The sequence below is a fragment of the Quercus robur genome, chromosome 8, assembly GCF_932294415.1.
Source record: "Quercus robur chromosome 8, dhQueRobu3.1, whole genome shotgun sequence".
NCBI lineage: Eukaryota > Viridiplantae > Streptophyta > Magnoliopsida > Fagales > Fagaceae > Quercus > Quercus robur.
Window position 1 is genome coordinate 42,155,164 of NC_065541.1, and position 22,416 is coordinate 42,177,579.

Below are 22,416 nucleotides of genomic sequence, written 5' to 3' on the forward strand. Positions count from 1 at the left end.
AATTTATTTAAATATTTTAAATTAAATTATTTATGACATCATCGATTCGACTATCGGTTCGATCTCGGTCGGACCATAAAACCGATAATCAGTCTCTTTACCGATTCTTTGACTGTATCGGTTTTTAAAACCATGATTATACCTTATAATATTAACTTGTTTTCAAGTTGGGTTTAGATTTATGACCTTGATTTAATGATAAAATTACAAGGCCCATTGACGCTAAGTGAATGTTTGGATCCGTGTTTGCATTTCCACCGTGTTTTCAGTTTTTTTTTTTTTTTTTCCTCACGCATTTTTTGCTTTTTGAGACAAAAAAAAAAAAAAAAAAAAAAAACTGTTTATCACTATTCACAATACTGTTCACGCATTGTTCACAGGACCCATAGTCACAAAAAAATATTAAAAATGGGTCTCATGGTACTATTTACACATTTAAAAATTATTTTGCTACAGTGTTTTCAGTTTTCAATTTCAGCAAAAATAAGTTTTATCTAAACGGACCTAATTCAATTCTTCATTAAAAAAAAAAAAAAAAATTCCTTCCTTTTTTGCCCTTTTAATTTTTTTTTTTTTTTGGGTCTCTTGCTTAGTTGCTTGATTATTAAAAAAAAATGCTAACGAATACTCTTAGGGCAATGATTAATAGTCTATTTAAAGAAAATTTTTATGGGAAAAGTAAATAAATAATTAATGTTTTGATAGTTTTTGTCATTTCTGATAAAAGTAGTATCAAAATTTTCCTTAAATAGATTGTTAACAACAATCCATTGCCCGAAGCACCTGTTAACATGACCCATTAAAAAATAATCAAGTCAAAATAAACGGGACCGAATTGAGTATTAAATGTTCAAGTTTGTTCATTTAAATTTTTTTTGAACACAAGCTAAGCTTACGAGATTAGTTTATTTTCTTGTCGAGCTAGTTCACAAACTAGCTGATTAACTTATTCATTTCCGGTGCAATTTTACCTTTTCAAAATTTTATAAATGTTAAGTTTTTTTTTGGGGAGAAAATATAGATGTTAATAACTATGAATAGGTTGTTTAAGCTGTAAATAATAATTTCATATCATATAAGCTTGACTTGTTTAATAATAAAGCTTAAACTTAAGTTTTAAACTTTGTTTTCTAAAGAAATAAATATAAACAAACTTTTTCTCGTACCAATCAAGGCTTTTTATAAAGAGCTTGGTTCGAATGAATTTCTCTTGTTCTTATGAACCGATCTGAGGCTGCTTGAAGACCTGAACTCAGTACCATTACCATACCAATCCATTACTTTACTTGATATCATTTTGCTCCCTTACATTTTTAGGATTACCACCAATTTCGTTCCTACTTTTTGGTAGCAAAATTTGGTTTAGTTTTCAAGTTGTAGCAGTTCATCAACTCAATAATAGCGATTCACTGCAAACAACCCTGAAATAATATAAAGACCAAAATAGTACTTACATATTCTGGATTTGCAACTTTTTTTCCACCTTTTAACAAAGAGTCTGGTTAAAGAGGGTGCCTTGAAATATTTCTTAATTATTTCTTACTTGTCGCAAAATTTCAGTTTAGTTTCATTCCAAGAACCAGAGAGTTCTAGACGGTGATTCAAATTTTACCCCAATAAACAAAAGCTCCAAAATTCAATTACAAGATTGAACTAAATTTTGGGTATTCGCTAATACTCTTTCATAAAAAAAAAAAAAAAAAAAAAAAAAATCAAGAACCAAGAAAGAAAAAAGACTCGAACAAAATTGTCGATCAGTGAAAATCCTAGAAAGAGAGCTTTACACAATTTTTTATCATATGGGAAGAATAATAATCAGAAACGAAAATCTTTCTCATACACAGCACGCGTGCGTGCGTGCTGTCTCAGAAGGTGTCCTAAGATTTTCTGACTCCATCATCTTCACAATGTAACATAAATTTAATAAAGCAAAAGGGGAAAAAAAAAAGCCAGAAACAAGAAGAATCAGAAAGAACGTAGCGAGTAGATTCTTGATCACATGATGTTGATCATCACCCGTAAATTACTTTCATCATGTTCGACAGATCAGATTTTACACAAATACCAGAAGATAGATAGATAGATAGGTTGGGATAGAGAGCGAGAGAGAGGAGACGGTATGTGAAGCTTTTATAGAGGTGTACTTGAAACCCTAGAGGCGCTAATCGTGCTGTTTGGTTACAGATATGTGGTTCGCCTTCATAATGTTATCCCTGCTTGGCTGCTTGGGTACATTCAACTGGTTCAAAGGGTCTTAAAAGTGTTTGTTTGCTTTTAAAAAAAATAGCTTTTATCTCATTTTTTTTAAAAAAAATAACAAAACTAACTTGAAATAAAATAAAATAAACTATATATTTTGATAAATATTATACAAATAAAATACCAAAAATTACGGAATTCTCAATTGGACACTAATATAATTTTCAAGTTTTCCTTTCAATCACGTTTGAACGACATTATGAATTCAAAATGTGCTTTTTAGCAATTTGTAAAAAACTCCATTCTTTATAAAAACCGCACAGCCAAACAAAAAGTTACTCACGTTTTCATTTAAAAGAAGAAAAAAGCGCATTTGTCCCGTAAAATCGTTGTAAACGGGGACCCATGATCTTCACTGCACCCAAGCTAAATGTTTTTAGTGCTATCCAATTTTGTGCTAATTTTATTTGCTCCCTGTAAATTGAATGTGGGCTCACAACTCACAAGTATGGTTGGATGAAATCTTGAGAGTACAATCATTTCGTGAAAATGCAAATAAGCATGATAGGAATCCATTCAAACAACATGTTAAACATTAAACCCATATTATAAAAATCGGCATGTTCTGTGCTTTAAAATTAAACTATGATTCAGAACAAAAAAGTTTGTGGGTAAAATTTTCCAGTTCATCAAAACAATAAATAAATAAATAAACTATGACTGAAAATAAAAAAAATTTTAAAGATGTATTCGCATACACTACCTTCTACAAAAATTTTGATGGTAGATAACTTTCAATTCTTGAGGTATTTAACTAGTGATTTGATAAGTGTAACTTTCAATTCTATAATAATTATTCTTTACCATCAATTCAAAATATCAATTGATTTCTTTTTGATGTAGCCAAGACTCACTATGTGCCTCACAAGGTCAACTTTGGAATGTGAAACGGTAGAAAATAATTTTATTATCAATCAGAATAAGGGCAAGAATGCCCAGAAGCTAGTATTGCAAATTTGCAATAAGATGGATAATATAGTATAGAACCACATGTATATAGTCTACATCTTATTACTTTAACAGAAAATAAAATTAAAAAAAAAAAAGGCCGTTAAGATAACAATTTTTTTATAGACAAAATTCATTTAATCAGTTGGTAGCTAGTCTCTTCCCAATTCATAAGATGATAGAAAATATTCATAAAATATAACAAATAACAAGTCAAGATTCAAGAGAAATAGGCTTGGCATTATGATAATAAATATTAATTAAAACCCTTCTACATAAAGTTTTACATGGAGGATGAGAGAAGGTTGACCAATCATCATATATAATCACGACACACCATTGTGTATGTATGATAAGAATGTATACATAGAAATTGTATTGACATGTTTATCGATAGAAAATCAACATTTATGAATCAACTTCGATTTATTTGATTATATATTATTAAAAAAAAAAAATCTTTGTTTAATTAGGGATTTCATCTGCAACTTTGAGAATTATCTCGAAGGCATTTTCCACGCATGACTTGAATTTTTGGGGATCCAGGAATCCCTTCTCTATTACGGCGCTAACCCTCAGGCTTTCCATGTAACTTACTATTGATATAACAAGGTTCTGCAAATCCATTAAAAAAAAAAAAAAAAAAAAAACAAATAAACAAACAAACAAACTACTTGTTACAACGGGCCATAAAAACAAGGTGTCCTGGAATTATTCATAAAGGTCATTGAATTCGAGAAATTTGTACGTAAAATCGTATATCATGCTTATTAATTTGTTATTTATTTTCCACTGTAATGACAAATAAAATACTGAAATAGTCCTTATATGTAAATTATAATTACTATTTATGTATTGCCCAAGGTCCCATTGCTAGTCCAATAAAAGGCAACAAAAAATTGTTTTATGCCCTCCCAGAAAGAAAATTTAGGTGATTTCTTCTAATACGGTTTGGATTGGGATAGAAAATTAAAAATATTTTATTATTCAGCTTATTTTTGCTATTATTTATAGGCCCCACTACACATTTTGATACTATTTATAGACCATACTGTATTATTTCAACTAACTTTTACTTTTATCTACAGTAATTTTAGCAATAAGTTTTTAGTTTCAGCAAAATAAGCGATATTTAAACACACTCTAAGTTAAAAGTAACAAAAACCATTCTCTGACTTCAAAAACAAAATCATTTTTTCCCATGTGAGAAAAGCCAATGAAAAAAATCACTTGATGCCTCTGTCTATAGAGTATTTATAGAGCGCTAAGATCACAATTTTTCCCACAATTTTTGTCAAAATTTATTTACGTGGTAAATTGTGAGTAGTAAAGTTGTGAATTCACTACTTTTACTCCATTGCTCACAACTTGCTACGTGAGCAAGTTATGGTAAAAAATGTAGAAAAAATTGTGGTCCCAGTATTTTACTTGTTTATAAGGCAACCTCTACGTTAAAAATATGGCACAAATTATACTTCCATATTTACGGGAAGTTGGAATTCGGGAAAAATTATATATATATATATATATATATTATCTAAGAATCTTTATAAAATAAATTTATTTTTTCAAAGGCAAATATATATATTATCTAAGAATCTTTATAAAATAAATTTATTTTTTCAAAGGCAAACTAGGTGGTGCAGCAATTATAATTTTATTATTTTACCTGAGGTATACCGAACACCACGTTGTATAGACCTTTGATCGGATGATTATCCAAAGACACTTGTTCCAGTGGCCCGATCAAATTCGAAATTGACAAACTAGACTTGCTTATTGCCCCATGTAGGAATTTAGCGGCTGCCTGCAATAGTACCAGAATGTTAATATTACGAAAATTTCTGTTACATGTTCAAAAATAAATTCAATTCGCTTTTTTTTTTCTTTTTTTTTTTTTTTTTTTTTTTTTTACTTTTTGTTTTTCCCCACTTTGATGGATAATATTAAGTACTATTATGTGGCTTTGCAATTTGAAGAAATTGTTGTAAGAAAATTATATTGCTATATCAAAATAGAAGCACCAATCCAAGAATATGTGGCTTGCTTAGCAATTAAGGTACTAAATCCTCCCCAACCCCCGATCCCTCTTTTTTTTCAACCCGTTTTAATTTAGAAAAAGAAAACTAATTGACAATTTTAATAATCTATATATATATATAAAACCGAAGCCTCTGCTAGCACCACAATTTTCCACGTTAGCATTATTTAAAAAAAAAAATGCAAAAATTCTGATTTTATATTCTGCCACATCAGTATTTTTTATTCTTTCAATTTTATATTCGACTGACACAGATTCTCAAAAAGAAGAATTCATACCCTATGGTCCAGACTTATTATGCAACTCATTCTCTTCTCTTTGACTCCGTCTCCACTCTCTAATCTTACCAATCCACTAGATCTCTGTCTTCTATTTCCCATGCTCTCCATCGACAAATACAAACAGTCTGCAGTTGAAGCCAGTCTCCGAGTAGAGCAAAATCTGAATCCCATCGTCAAAATCAAAGAATATGCAATTGAGGCTAGCTTCCTCTGAAAAGCAAATTCCAAACCCGAGGTAAGTATTCTGATTTGCTTTCAATTGAAAACCTATCTACCTGTTATTATTTTCTATATATTGCTCTCTCTCTCCACTTCAATTGGTCTCCCTCCATCTTGCGGTTCACCCCGTTATCTGTATTTTTTATCCAAGCGTATGCAATTTTTTTCAAGGACAAGCCGAGCACTTTCATTCTGAAGTTTTCTCTGCTGCCTACTTTTGCTTCCCTTTTGCTTATGTCTTTTGTGCGAATCTATAAAGCAAGAATAGTTGATGACGAAAAGCACTTGAGTGCTTTCCCTGCAGTTGTGGCGGTATTTTTTTATTTATTATTATTTTTATCTAGATTATTATGTAGTTAAATATGATTTATGCTTAGCATTTTATCTGAATTTGTTTTGATTTAGGCTTAGGTTTGGGCATGTGATTTTTTGAAAGAACTGTTTTTTTTTTTTTTAGTTCCTCTCTATTTTTCTTTATAGAAACAGTCCAATGAATAGTGAGACTAACATGTTCTTCCCTTTGATTTTTGAATTTGATTGCAATTGTCAATTTTTCAGATATGTACTGATATATTTTTATTGTTTATGTGTCTTATTGTGGTAAAAGTTGAATACTTTAACGTGGTTTCTAAACTTGGGCTTCTTCCTTTAGAGGTTGAAGATTCTTCCATATTTTTCTTTTGTTTTTGGTTATTGGTTCTGGATTTGCATTACTTTGTTATTATTATTATTATTATTTTCATATTGATGCGTAGAATTGGATCATGGGTGAATTATAAATTGATCATGAATTCACAAATTGATGGGGTTAGATGTAGATTATTGGATGCATTGGATTTTTATGTTCCTATCTATGTTATGAGTTTGATACATGTATGTTCATTGCTTTGATTGACTCAAAAAATATTGTTTAGTTTATATCATCAATGGCCCTTTTAATTAATAGGTTTTGGATCATGCTGAATTGTTTGGTGTCCTTTCTTCAAAATTCAGACCTTTACATAATACTCATTGAGACAAAAGATCAACTACTGGGTACTACCATGTTACAAATATGAAAACATATTAGAATAGTTAACTCTCTTCTAACATGTTCAAATAATGCAATGAAATGAAACTTAAATTTATATTGCTAAAATAACTTTAGGCATTAGGACTTTGCTTGAAAATTCTTACTATATATGACAATTGTGTTTCAAGATAGTTATTTTAATATAAGATATAGGGTATTTCTAAATTTAAGCTAAGCATATGGGTAGGGTATCTAACTAAGGGGAAACTATTATATTAATCTTTGGAATAATTTAGAAGGAACATTTATATAAGGCTTGGTAATCATAATAGAATAAAAGTTGAAGCTGAGTTTCATTTCTCATCATTTAACCAGAAGAAAACATATTTTTAAATATTTCTTCACATATAAGTGATGCTATCTTAATTTCTTTTTATTACGTTTTTGTTTATAGTTTGTGAAAGATCTAATGTTATAGGATTTGAAATAATATTTTAAATTATCATAAATAAATATGCAATATAAACAAAATTTATAAAATTATTCTTTTTAAAATATTATTTTCAATAGCTTTCCCGTGCATCGCACGGGTTAGCGACTAGTATGATATATAAGTATGCTATAAATTAATATTATAGTTTTGGAAAATTGCCTTAAATTTCAATTGTGATTTGGAAAGCTAATTGAGTCTATGTCTTGAAGAAAGAAAAATAAATTTGGTTATTTTTTTTTTTGAAAATGTTTATCTCCGAACTAGTTTGAGATAAACCATCCAAACTTCTTATATATCTTTTTGTTACATGTGAATTTTGAAAATCTGACCGTTGTATTGTATGTTCTTATTATATCATTCATGCTTGCAAAATTTCAAGAAAATCAAATATAAATAGTCATATCATCAATCAAAATATTTAAATTTCAAATTTTTGTGGTTTAAATTATACATAAAAAATAAGTTTATTGATCAAATAGTATATAACATCCTATTTGAACAAAATTTGACATACATGTTAAGAATATAAAGAACATGCAATCAAACGGTTAGATTTTTAAAATTAACACTCAATAAAAAGATACAGGATAGGTTTTAAGGGTTTCTCTCCAACAAGTTAAAAGAATATAAAGAACATGCAATCTAATTGTTAAATTTTTTAAATTAACATCCAATAAAAATACATAGGATAGGTTTGAAGGGCTTCTCTCCAAATTAGTTTGGAGAGAAACTTTGTCCACTTTCTTGGGTTTCCTTAGTGTGGAGAAAAGTTATTTCATGGAGTGGAATGAAACTTTATTCCTTATTAGAGAAGTGATGTATTTTTTGTCGACCATGGAATAGGATAAGTTTTATAGGTAGACCATGTTGCAAAGAATTTGATGGCTTTGGCCAAGGGGTCATCCTTATGGGGATGGAAAGGAGAATTTGTGGAGCTTGGATTAATATTGCGAGGTGATAAAAAGAATGAGGTTTGCATGTGTGTGAGAGGCAAGAAAATAAGGAGATTTTTCTTTTGCCATGAGACATGTATAAAGGAGGATAATTTTAGGGTTCCTTAGGGAGAGGTTTTTTGGGTGTTACGACCACTAAGAGTTGTTGTATCCAAAGTGAATGAATATCTCAGGTGAGTTCATATTAATTCTTAGAGAGAAAATATTATTTTATTTGGGGGATTTGTTTTGTAATTCTTGAGAATATTTTGTAATTGATTTTATAATGGGAGATTTATTTGGAGTTTGCCCTTGATTTTTCTCTTCAAAGAGAAAGGTTTTCCTCATAAATTTATACATTCTTGTGTGTGATTAATATTTTGGCTTAGAAATATTGGTGATAATATTTTGAAAATATTGATTAAATTTGTTAGTTGATTGTGTTAATTTACATAAGACTAATTGGGACCCAAGATATAGAATATCAAATGTTATAAGCAACAAGTATTTACTATTAAACTAAGTAGAGTATTTAAAAAAAAAAAAAAGAAAAAAAAGAAAAAAAAGAAGAAGAAGATAAAAGGGCTACATTAATATTTTGAAAAACATCAAATGAAGGGAGGTAGAAATTAGGAATTATTGCTGATGAGTAAGATCATGTATGTACCTCAGGGCCTTTAAGTTTCTTCACAGTATCCAAAAGCTTACTAGTGAGATAAACACCTAATGAGCTTTTCTTCTTCTTGATTTTCTTGTTTGCTGCCCACACAAACTCAAGTGGGTTTGCGGATTTATGATCCTTAAACTTTGGCATTGGAATATGCAAGAAGCTGAATCGGTTCCCCCATGGCACCTTTGACTTAGGTTCAAGCATCTCCTCAATTGACTTGTAGGCGCCACTCATTGTCCTAGTGTTGAGCAATACCAATGCTGTGGAATGTGATTTACTTGATTTATAGTTAATCTCTTGCATGCATAACCGGGTGCCGAGGAAGATTATTCCAGTAATTACATCATTTGTCGTTTGTACTTAAGAAAAAAAAAATCAATTAAACAATAATTTTATAATACTTAAAAAAATTAATTATGCATGCATCGTCAATAGATTTTAATGACAAATGAATATTCTTACTTATTTGAAATATATAATAAACATTAAAAAAATTCATTAAAAAAAGAAATCTATAAATATTTCAACAAACTACATTTTTTTTTCCTTATCAAAATGGAGCAATCAAGAATAATAAATTTGCATACTCTAGTACTAAATGATATTCGTATAAGTGCTTTTTTTTTTTTCTCCCTGAGTCAGCTAAATTCAAAAGTGAACATTTTTTTAGGAATATTCAAAAGGGAACATTGTAATATTAAACGTAAGTATAAATCAATGTTGTCAATTCTAATTCCGTGCCCATTTCAATTTGTCTATTAGAACAAAATAATTCGGTACCTATTAATTCTAGTATATCATTTTAGGTTTTACTGCTACTATATACATATACAGATATACACACACCATCAAGAATTGCCATTGTGCTGTGTATCCAAAAGTTAAGGTCTTTTGGATATAAACTACTGTAAGTTTCTTTAAAAAACTTTCTTCCCTCTCCCTGTGTGTGTGTGTTAAAAATACTAGTATTCTAAAAAAAAAAAAAAAAAAAGAAAGATATACACACCAAGACCAAGGTTTTAAAAACCGGACTAGACCAACCGGTTCAACCAGGAACTGGACCTTAATCCGGTAGGGTTATTAGCTAAAACCGAAAATAAAGGTAAAACCAGGCAAACAGTGCAAATCATTGGTTCAACTGGCGTAACCAAAAACCGGTGTGGTTAAACTGGTTTTACTCAACATTAATTGTAAATTTGACAGTGAAAATATTTATATTTGAGAATTATATGCCTAGTTGACAAAGTAATGTCATTTGTATTGTCATCTAATTTTAGCATACAAAAACATACCTTGAAAATGAGTCAATAGAAAATTCAAATTAAAAAGTTCAATACAATTAGGGTGACAACAAAAATTCACAATATACCCCAATTTGCCAACAACCACAATCTACAAAGATTTTTTTTTAAAATTTTTTTTATGGGTGCAATTAAGTTTTTTTTTTTAAATCTCCTATTTGTGAGGTGGTAGGAAAATTTAGAAGTTTTGTGACATTAGGACTCTTAACCCTTGTGTGCGTGTTTATTTCTAAAAAAAAATCGTGATTGTCCCATATTACTTAAGAGAATGTGTTAAGTGTAATATACCTTACCCCACTCTCCTTTAAAAGTTACGGTAACTTTTGAATAAAAATTTGGTGTGTTTTTATGTTAGAATCTCATTTCCACTCCCTTGTGTATGTGTTTGTTTCTATAAAATTTTACAAAAAAAAAAAAAAAAAAAAAAATATTAAATTTTATAATAAATACTTTGTGAACAGGTGGGGCCAAATTAAATGAAGATGGCATGTTGGAAAGAGGATCATCACTATTTTAGATAGAATTTTGGCCTGCTTCCTACCTTTGGCCTCTTTCCCTTGGTCCCTTAATTAATTAGGATACCGTGAGCGCTAGGCGACTTCTTTTTTTTTTTTTTTTTTTTTTTTTTTTTTTTTTGTTTTTGTTTTGTTTTTGTTTTGTTTTAACGAGAGAGTGTTATTATTTCTCGGCCAGCAAATTAAATGAGAACATGAGGGGACCAAAATTATATTCTTTACCAGAAAAAGAAAAAAAAAGAAAGAAGAAGAGCAGTTATCCCTTTATAAAATTTGGGCCGTCATTGGAATGCTAGCCGGAGATGGAAATTGAATGGAGAACATTACATTCTTTACCAGAAAAAGAAAAAAAGAGAGCAATTATGAAAAAAGTTGAAGGCCAGTTCAATATTAGCCATTTAAGCTTTATAATGTGTCAGGATTGGTATTTCTTGAATAAGTTTTGATTTTTCTTAGCTATTTTGTTAATTTATTCTCTCAAATCTTTATATGCAAAAAATGTAAACGATGATTAAAATGTTTTACCCAGTCATAAATATTCATACAAATTAATGTTTTGCTATTAAGTATGAAAGGTATTTGAAACCCTCATAATTGTAAATTGTAATAAATCATATATGTGATTTCTTTTTTAGCTGGGAAAAAAAATAATCATATATATGATTTGTTTTTAACTAGGTGAATAAATTAAAATGGTAAGTTTAGCTATCTTATTTTCGACAAACTTAAATAAATCAATTAATCTAAAATGAAAAAAAAAAGTTTACTTTCAAATTAGTTTGGAGGAAAATTTTGTCCATATATAAATATAAAGATTTAAAATACTTTGATAAAATCACTATTAAAAAGCAAAAGGTTTTACTTATTTGAATGTTAAATAAATTTTTGGACGAAAAGTATAGAATACATTTAACAAACATATCATTAGGGATTACTACTAAGTGTATAATTGAAGAGATTTTTTTTTTTTTTATAGTAAATCACTACTACCATGCTTTCATCTGATGAGCGGATTTAATAGGCATTTTAGGTTATTAGCTAGTAGAAAAACGAAATGAAATTGAAATCACTAGCTAACTTGTGCTAAGAAATGCTGATCTTACCACTCCAAGCTTGGCCTTAATGTGTTTGATACTATCCAGAGAGAATATCATGTTTGATATCATGATTGGCCGATGCTCGACTCCTTCAATCCCAGACCTTATCGGTGTTCGATCATCTTCAACCAAAGTACTTTCTAAAAAGAAAAAACCAAAATCAGATACAGAGTTAAAGATCAAGGAAAAAAGTTTGGGAACTCTTCTACAAGAACTTTCTCTGTTGCTTTTTGACTCTGTGTGTTGGCGTGAAGGAAATGTTAGGGGAAGAGAAGGATTATCAGCTCTTTGCAGACAAGAGAGAAGTGCACCCATGAGGGAGTAGCCATCACCAAGAGCATGGTGAAGCTTGAATATGATAGTACCAGCTGCATTGCTTGTTGGATATTTAACCATGTGAATTTCCCATAGTGGTTTGTCTTCTGAAAAATGCTCCATTGAAATCCTTGATATATAATCTTCAAGATATTCATCGTATGATGTGGGTGACAAGCCAGTGGGGAAAATGGGGACATTAACATGCTCTTCAAGCTTCACCTCAACCCGTTTCCATTGCTTCTCTCCTTTTCCATCCATAACCTGTTCACAGATTCTCTCTACTAATTAGTGCCACTTTTAAAGGGAATAATGTAAGATTTGTAAGGCTTAGTCTAGAACTTGAATACACTTCACTTTTATGAAGAATCTAGGATACTTACTGGATTGGATGAAAGAGGAAGAATAATGATGGTAACAATTTCAGCGAATTGTGCTTTTGAAAATCATCATCCTACATTTCCTTACATTAAAGAAAAAAGGACAACAACAAGAACAATCTTATATTTTTTATTTCGTTCAACTAGAAAATTTAAAAAAATTATCTTGGCTCCCATTTAACCTTCCATGCATTTTACCAAGAGCTTTATAACTCAATTAATTGACATCTTGGTATGTATAATATTCAGGGTTTATATCCTCTCTTTCTGTTATAACTATATATCAAATCATCAAATATCTTCCATTCATTTTTGTTTGTGTATTTCTTAAAAGGGGAAAAAAATAGACAAGATAATATTATTTTCCAAGAAATTGCAATTTTGTTAGTGGGAAAAACCGCAAAGTAGGTATTTTCTGTTAGTGATCGTGGTAATTCCACTTCAGAGAAGATAAAGGAAATTACAAATGGCTGATGAGATTCAGTTCTGGATTGGTTGCATCAATAGGCGCAAGGTTGAAGACGACTGAATTTGGGGATGACCGTTGGGTTTTTAAATACAGATGCAACGCACCGTTTCATTTATGTAATATAAAGAGCGACGCACCGTTTTAGCTGTGTTTGTTATTTAAGCTTGATGAGCTAGAACGGTGTCGTTTAGAAGCATGAACCAGCTCTTCAAATAATGGCGCGAAACCTGAGTCAGTTGGAAGTTAGTTAGCTCTCTTGAATTCACGGAGCTGATCCGTGTGATCAGGATCAATTCTGTTACTCTATACATTAGGCAGATTACAGTATATATATCATTGTACACTCAGATTATGAATTAAGAAAAGAAAATCCATTTTCTCTCATTCTCTTCTCTCTCTCTCTCTCTCTCTTTTCTTCTCTCTTTTCTGTTACGCTTTTCTTTCTCTGAATATTTTCTCTTCACACAAACAGATATAATCTCAGTTTAGATTACTCTTAACACTGAGATTGTACTTTACAATCCATTAAGAAAATCTTCATGGTATCAGAGCCTGAGATTCCTGTACAGAACTCAACAATGGCAGCCACAAATTCAATAGCTGCATCGTCTTCTTCCACAGGAGCAAGCTCATCAACATTTGCTGGTTCTTCAATAAATGTGATGAATCAACCACTTCTTCTGCTCTCGAATATGTCAAATATGATGACAGTTAAGTTGGATAATACCAACTATATCGTGTGGAAACATCAAATTACAATGATTCTAGAAACTTATTCTCTGTATGAAGTGCTTGAAGAGCCACAATTGGCTCCAGAGAAGTTTCTTAAGGATCTTAATGGAGTTTACACTGCATTTGTGAATCCAGAATTTACAATCTGGAGGTCTAAAGAGAAGGCTCTATTGACTTTCATCAGCTCCACTCTCTCACCTTCAATTTTGTCTCTCACTGTTGGTTGTACTTCTGCATTGGAAGTTTGGAAGGTTCTGGAAAATAGGTTCTCCTCAATCTCTAGGTCTCATGTGATGAACCTAAAGGGAGAGCTTCATAACCTCAAGAAGGGTGCTGATTCTGTGGATGTCTTTCTGAGGAAAATCAAAGTTGTGAGAGATAAGCTACTGGCAGTTGGAGTTATTTTGGATGATGAGGAGTTACTTCATATAACACTCAAGGGTTTACCAAAGGAATACAATGCTTTCAGGTCTGCAATAAGGACCAGGAGCACACCATTAAGTTTTGATGAATTGTCAACTATGCTCAATGGAGAGGAAGAATCACTGAATGAAGGGTTAGATACTAAAGATTCAATGTTTGCACTAGCTGCTACTGCTACTCCAAGGCCTGGTGGTAACTTCAATCAGTCAGGTGGCAATTTCAATCAGTTAGGTGGTAATTTCAATCAAAAAATAGAGGCAGAGGCAGAGGAAGTTATAACAATAGAGGTGGAAGAGGAGGAAGAAATGCAGGAAATCACTCACCTCACTATAATCAATTCACTCCCTTCCAATCTCATCAGTCAAGCTCTTCTGCTCCAAGATCAGATAGGCCTATGTGCCAAATCTGTCACAAACTTGGTCATACAGCTCTAGACTGTTATCACAGGATGGACTATGCCTATCAAGGCAAGCATCCCCCAACCAAACTTGCTGCTATGGCCACAGCATCTAATGCTTGTCTTGCACAAGAGCAGCCATGGCTTGCAAACAGTGCTGCAACTGATCATGTGACTGCCAATCTTAACCAACTCAGTTTTCCTCAGCCATATGGAGGTCAGGATCATCTCACAGTAGGAAATGGGCAGAACCTACCAATTACTCACATAGGTAAGTCTCTAATTCCTTCATCTTACTCCAATCTTCACCTACATAATGTTCTTAGAGTCCCTTCTATCTCCTCAAATCTTGCTTCTGTCCATAAAATCTGTCAAGATAACAATTGCTGGTGTTATTTTGATAAAAACATTCTGTCCATTCAGGCTTTGGCCACGGGGAAGGTCCTCTACCAAGGCAAGAGTGAAGATGGAGTTTACCCCATCTATCCTCATAGAGCTTCAAAACTTCATTTGTCTTCCAATCTCTGTAATCAAGGCTCCAAAGTTTGTAACTCTGTTTCTAAGTCTATTGCTTTCAATAAGTCACTGTGGCACATGAGACTTGGTCATCCGCATGATCAAGTTCTCAAATATGTGTTTCCTGATGATAGGTCTATCATTAATAAGTGTACAAATCTAGTTCAAACTTGTACTCATTGTTTGTATGGCAAAATGCACAATTTACCTTTTCCTAAGTCTCATTTTGTTGCCTTATCTCCTTTTGAACTTGTGCATTCTGATGTATGGGGTCCTGCCCCTGTCACATCTGTCAATGGCTTCAGATATTATGTGATTTTTGTTGATCATTTTGCACGATTCACCTGGTTATATCCTCTTAAATACAAATCTGAAGTGTTTTCCAAGTTTATGCTATTCAAGGCTTTTGTTGAAACTCAATTCTCTACCAAAATAAGAACCCTCAGGTCTGATGGAGGTGGAGAATACACTTCTACTGAGTTTAAATCTTTTCTGTCCCAACATGGCATCATCCACCAGCTATCTTGTCCCTACACACCTCAACAGAATGGCCTTGTTGAAGGAAACATAGACACCTAATTGAAACCACAATCACTCTTCTATCTCAAGCTTCTATGTCCACTTCCTTTTGGTCCTATGCTCTTCTCACTGCCACTTTCTTGATAAACTTGCTTCCTACTTCTGTTTTAAATTTTATGTCTCCCTGGTCTAAGTTGTATGCTACTTCCCCAAATCTATCACAACTCAAGGTATTTGGTTGTGCTTGTTACCCTCATCTTAGACCTTATTCCAGTCATAAGCTTGACCACAGAACCAAGGAGTGTATCTTTCTTGGTTACTCCACCAGTTCTAAGGGATATTTGTGTCTTGATCCTTCCTCCCATCACATATTACATCTAGGCATGTTCTCTTCAATGAAGCCAAGTTTCCATCCTCTAAACCTACACCTTCCATTTGTCCATCTGATTCCCCAGTTTCTACTATCTCCAATTCTCTCTGGTTATCCAATCTTCTATATCTCCATGCCTCTAATCAACCTTCACTATTAGGTCCATATAATCCCCTTACCACTCCCCCACCACAAGCTTCTCTTAGTCCTACAACTAATGTTGCTGAGGATCTTCTTTTCCAGTCTTCTGCTCCTATAGTCAACCCAGGTTCTGCCTCTATCCTACCTGATACTTTCACCTCCACTCCTCCATCCACTGATACAAATGTGTCTACACCTGTCCCTTCACCTATTCCATCCTCTATCTCATCTGGTTCAACTGCTCCCATTGTTCCTGTCCCACATCCTATGCAGACAAGGTCCAAGAGTGGAATTGTTAAGCCTAATCCTAAGCTTTGTTATAAGGCAGTGCTGGATTACACCCATACTGAGCCACCTTCTTACAGAATTGCCTCCAAGTATCCAGTTTGGTGTGAAGCTATGGATGCAGAATTTCAGGCCTTACAGAGGCAACAGACCTGGTCCTTGGTCCCTGCTCCCCCACATGCTAATCTAGTGGGTTGTAAGTGGGTGTTTAAGATCAAACTTCATAGTAATGGCACTATAGCTCGCTACAAAGCAAGACTGGTTGCTAAAGGTTTCCATCAACAAGCAGGTGTTGATTTCTCAGAAACATTCAGTCCAGTTGTCAAACCTGCTACTGTGAGACTTGTTCTTGCCATTGCTGTCAGTTGCAATTGGCCATTGAAACAGCTGGATGTCTCCAATGCTTTCCTCCATGGTCATCTCAAGGAAGATGTCTACATGCAGCAACCTCCAGGATACATTGATGCATCTCATCCTACACATGTCTGCAAGTTACACAAATCGCTTTATGGTCTCAAACAAGCACCAAGGGCTTGGTTTGAGAGGTTCACCTTTCACTTGATTCATATGGGATTTCAAGCTTCCTTTGCTGACAGTTCCTTGTTCATCTTTCAATCCAAGAGTTCTATCATCTACCTTTTTCTTTATGTAGATGATATAATTCTCACAGGGAACAACTCCACACATGTTTCCTCACTGATTGCTGCTCTCAGTACTGTTTTTGAGCTTAAGGATCTTGGGGATTTGAACTATTTTTTGGGTGTCCAGATTTCTAGAACTCCAGCTGGTCTTCATCTTACACAGACTAAGTATGCCTCTGAGATTCTCCATTGTTTTCACATGGAAAATTCAAAACCCACAAAGACCCCCTGTTGTCCTTCCACACGATTGCTTCCTCATGATGGGGTTGCTCTTTCTGACCCCACTGAGTATAGAAGCCTAGTTGGAGCACTCCAGTATCTGACTTTCACACGCCCAGATCTTGCTTTCAGTGTACATCAACTATGTCAGTTCATGTGCAATCCTACAACTATTCATCTTGAAGCTGCTAAACGGGTTCTCAGATACATTCGTGGCACGCTTTATCATGGCATCTCTTTCTCCCCTGGTCCTTTAACTCTCACAGCCTTCTCAGATGCAGACTGGGCTGGCGATCCTTATGATCGTCGTTCTACCACAGGCCTCCTCGTGTTTCTTGGTTCTTCTCCCATTTCTTGGTCATCCAAGAAACAAACTACAGTTGCTCGTTCTTCCACGGAGGTAGAGTATCGTGCCTTGGCCACTACTGCTGCAGAAATGTCTTGGCTACGTATTCTCTTCAGGGAATTGAGAATTTTTCTCTCTCATGTACCTGTCCTTTGGTGTGATAATGCTTCCGCCATTGCTCTCTCTGCCAACCCTGTGTTTCACTCACGCACAAAACACATTGAGGTGGATTATCACTATGTTCGCGATAAGGTGTTACGTCGTGACTTGTGTGTGCGTTTTGTCTCAGGCAAGGATAATCTGGCTGACATTTTTACCAAACCATTGCCATCCCCTTCTTTTCTTCTTCAACGGCGCAAACTTCTGTTGGACACCTCCCCCAAAAGTTTGAGGGGGGATGTTAGTGATCGTGGTAATTCCACTTCAGAGAAGATAAAGGAAATTACAAATGGCTGATGAGATTCAGTTCTGGATTGGTTGCATCAATAGGCGCAAGGTTGAAGACGACTGAATTTGGGGATGACCGTTGGGTTTTTAAATACAGATGCAACGCACCGTTTCATTTATGTAATATAAAGAGCGACGCACCGTTTTAGCTGTGTTTGTTATTTAAGCTTGATGAGCCAGAACGGTGTCGTTTAGAAGCATGAACCAGCTCTTCAAATAATGGCGCGAAACCTGAGTCAGTTGGAAGTTAGTTAGCTCTCCTGAATTCACGGAGCTGATCCGTGTGATCAGGATCAATTCTGTTACTCTATACATTAGGCAGATTACAGTATATATATCATTGTACACTCAGATTATGAATTAAGAAAAGAAAATCCATTTTCTCTCATTCTCTTCTCTCTCTCTCTCTCTCTTTTCTTCTCTCTTTTCTGTTACGCTTTTCTTTCTCTGAATATTTTCTCTTCACACAAACAGATATAATCTCAGTTTAGATTACTCTTAACACTGAGATTGTACTTTACAATCCATTAAGAAAATCTTCATTTTCTACTTTGAAAAAAAGCAAATAACATAGAGAGAGAGAGAGAGAGAGCACCATGATGGAGGAAAAGCGTGGATTAATGGGCAGGAACACATCCTTGAGCAATAACATGGTTCGGGCGTGGTTGATTGCAATTGGCACCTCAGTTTCCATAACACCCATAATGGATACCGATAGCACAGAGCTGTTATAGTATTGTGCACTAGGACTTGCTGGCCACAATCCTTCCTTTACCTCCATTTTTTTTTTATTGTTTCTTTAGCTTCTATAATTTTGCATTTGAAACAGTTTAATAGCAGACTTGTGGCATTCAAAGTTCAGCTAGAATGTTATATTTATATTATTTAGAGCACCGACGATAAGTTTGTCGTTTGTACAGAAAGTAGTAATACCCCTAAAAAAAGTGTTTGGCTATATTACATTTTAATCCTTATATATTTTCCTACCACCTCACATCAGGTATTGAGAGTTGTACCGGTTTGTTTCGGCCATTAAAGAAAAATAAAAAGAAGAATATGAGAAGGTTTTCCTTGTCAAGAACCCCAAAATAGACCCTATTTTCTCCTCACCACCAAAATCACACCCTCTGAATCTCTTGACCAAGGGCTCACCTCTCCTATGTTGGCTATTTACAAGTAGGTGGTACTCCAGCCCGTGTGAGTTCCACTATCCTCTGTGTTTGTCTTCTTTTACTTCGATCCCATGCCATTTTTGCCGTTCTTGTCTTGTCTCATTCTGCAGCGTGTCTTGGGTTCATGCTTATCTCCATAGTGTGAAGAGCATGGGCTCTTGGGCTTGTATTGCATCCTTTTGTCCCTGTGTGGGCTTGGACATTGTCTTGACAGAAGCTCCTGCCCATCTAGCCTGTTGGGCTTCAATTTTTGTTGCTCCTTTTCTTGCCATGCCTATGAGCTTGCCATGTTGGCCCATGAGATTTGTTATCTCTTCTTTTGGGCTTTCATAGCCCATTTACTTTACTTTTATCTCTTGTTGTGCCCATAAGCCTGTTGGTTATCATTCTTGTCACGTTGGTGCATTGGATTTATTACCCATTTTCTTGGGTTTCCATGACCTATTTACTTTACTTTTACCTCTTATTGTGTCCATGGGCCTACTGGCTATCATTCTTGCCATGTTGTCCCATTGGGTTTATTACTTCTAAGCTTGGACTTCCACGACCCATTTATTTTACTTTTACCTCTTATCGTGCCCATGAGCCTGCTGGCTATCATTCCTGTCATATTGGCGTATTGGGTTTATTACCTCTTTTTTGGACTTCCAAGACCCATTTACTTTATTTTTACCTCTTTCATTTTTTTTTTCTCTCACATTTTTGTATTGTTGGACTTTTTCTTTCATTGGTCTTTTTGTTAAAAATAGGTATCTACAAATATTCCTTAGTCACATTCACATCCCTTTTATTCTTTGTCACATCACCACCATCATGCGACTTCCAACATGGCCACTAGTAGCCAACTACCATTAGCTCTCACCCCTACCACAATTATTGCCACTTTGATATTATCTTCACCACTGCCAAACTACCATCATCTTGGTCCCTATCATATCTATAATAAAATATATATCATTATATAAATGAACTTAAATACCTATATAATTGATTCTAAAAAAAAAAAAAAAAGACCAAAATAATTTTAAATTGTTAGGTAAATTTATCTGCTTTGGACTTATTTGTTTATAGTTATATGTCAAATTCGCTAAATTAAAGCACAATCAAAATAATATTCTTAAAAAAATTATAAATACCGACATAAAACAGAACATAAAATGTAAAGAATAAAAAAAAAAAAGGTGCTATAATAAAGATTGAGAAAGTGAGAACATAATGTGTCAAATTTACAAAGTCCCAAGAGTTACTCACATAAGTCAAAGTTAAAGATGTATAAATTTGTAAAATTGCTACAATAACCATGTAAATATACATGGTTACTGTAACTTTGTATATTATTATTTTATTTTATTTTTTTTTGTCTTACCTCTTGTCTCACCAAATTCCTTTCTTTTTGTGAGTTTCAGTTAACACAACTGATAAAATCTCTAATGGTTGTTTAAGAGATCTAAGATTCAATTTCCACTTACACTAAAAACTGATTGGTGTTTAGGTCTGATAATAAAAAACTATTATCAAAAGTGGACGCTATATGTTGAAACTCTCTCTCTCAAAAATATTAAAAAAAAAAAACAAAAAAAAAACCTCTCTTTCTTTCTCTTTGTCTCCCTCTTTATGAAGATAATAATAAACAAAGAATGAAGAATGGTTATCTATATAATAAAGATTGAGAAAGTGAGAACATAATGTGTCTAATTTACACATTCAAGCCCTAAAGTTACTCACATCAGTCAAAGTTAAAAACGTGTAAATTTGTAAAGTTTGTTACAATAACCATGTAAATATACATGGTTACAGTAACTTTGTACATTGTATATCATTATTTTTATTTTTATACATGGTTACTTTAATTGGATTTTTAATTTTGCACCACATGTCCTATTTAATTTTTTATTTTGTGCCAAATGAATTATTAAGTGCAAAAATCGAAGAATCCAAATTCAATTAGATTATAACTTGGATTTCAATTGGAGTCCAATTTTCCACAACATGTCCATCTAAATTTTTAATTTTTGTAGGAAGTGTATTATTGTTTGTGAAAATCAAAGAGTCTAAAACTAATTAAATTCTAAATTATATATATATATATATATATATATATATAATTTAGAGGGTACTCAACGTCCTTCTTGAGAGAGAAGGGGAACACTATGCTACAATGGAGAGAGCAGAGAGCTATCGAACAATGTTTTGGTTGCCATTTGTTAAGGAGAAGAATGTGTAGACAACCAGAGGTGGAGGAGGGGCTTTGGGTATGTGCTTTTAGGTGAGGTATTGACCACAACCACTAGAAAGCACTTTCAGATTATGAGCATCATCGGCACTATCTCCCGACGGTTATTTCTCTGTGATGATTTTCATGACGAAACTGGGTTTTGATTTGGTTTGGTATTTGTGAGGGAGTGATTGTGTGTGTTAAGTTTATTGTTATAATGTCTAAAAATATCATGTCATTCGTGGGTGTAAATAGTCCCTTTTACGCCCGAAAAGAAAAAAAAAAAAAAATCCCTTTTACGCAGGTTTGTTTTTAATTTAATCAAGCGAAATAAACTTGGCATGATGAAGCTTTTTTTTTTTTTTTTTTTTTTTTTTGAGTTTAATATAATTTTTCAATTTGAATTTATTTATTGTTAGTGAAGTCACACAGGAAGAAATTTTTAAGAAACTAAAGTTTAGAATTTGAAATTGAATAAACCGCTAGGTTTAGTGTGTGTTAGTTTTTAGGAAAAAAAATATAGAGAGCACGCTAATTTTTAGGAAAAAAGTTTATCAGGTAGTTTTTTTTTTTTTTTTTTAAATTTTTTTATTTAAATTTTGTTGAATTACAATTTTAACCCAATTTTTTATTTTTTAAGAATCAAGATTATCTAATTAGATTAGGGGTATTTTTGACATTTAAGCCCAATATTGCAAGATGCATTAAAAGTTAAAACCCATCTACCTACGTACAGTTTTACATGGAGAATGAAAGAAAATAATGAACAATCGTATATAAATTGTATTGACTTATTTATATAGAAAATCAATATTATGAATGAACTTCAATTTGTTGATTAAAAAAAAAACATCTTTGTTTAAATAGGAATTTCATCGGCAGCTTTGAGAATTATCTCGAAGGCATTTTTCACGCATGACTTGAATCTTTGGGGATCCAAGAATCCTTTCTCCATTACGGCGCTTAGAGCATCTCCAGCAGATTCTCCAAATTTTTGTACCATTTGGAGAATGAATAGTAACTTTTACCTTTTAGCTACCCACTTTTTTAAATACACTTTC

The 22,416-nt window shown here is 33.0% G+C and overlaps 1 protein-coding gene, 1 long non-coding RNA gene and 1 other non-coding gene across 3 annotated transcripts; all 3 read right to left on the reverse strand.

Annotated features, from left to right (window-relative positions):
- Positions 1–1,958: 1,958 nt before the first annotated feature.
- Positions 1,959–2,044, reverse strand: LOC126697950 (small nucleolar RNA R32/R81/Z41). The gene has a single exon (XR_007646323.1). It is a non-coding gene; the product is annotated as a small nucleolar RNA R32/R81/Z41 (small nucleolar RNA).
- A 1,405-nt stretch (positions 2,045–3,449) lies between these two features.
- On the reverse strand, positions 3,450–18,877 carry LOC126695555 (wax ester synthase/diacylglycerol acyltransferase 11-like). Its single transcript, XM_050392363.1, has 5 exons — positions 18,564–18,877; positions 11,770–12,347; positions 8,853–9,204; positions 4,877–5,014; positions 3,450–3,822 (listed from the first exon to the last, which is right to left on the reverse strand). Exons 1-5 carry the CDS (start codon positions 18,747–18,749, stop codon positions 3,673–3,675), a joined length of 1,404 nt encoding a protein of 467 aa, XP_050248320.1. The 5' UTR covers positions 18,750–18,877; the 3' UTR covers positions 3,450–3,672.
- On the reverse strand, positions 13,027–18,336 carry LOC126695556 (uncharacterized). Its single transcript, XR_007646049.1, has 2 exons — positions 18,200–18,336; positions 13,027–13,159 (listed from the first exon to the last, which is right to left on the reverse strand). It is a non-coding gene; the product is annotated as an uncharacterized LOC126695556 (long non-coding RNA).
- Positions 18,878–22,416: the final 3,539 nt, after the last annotated feature.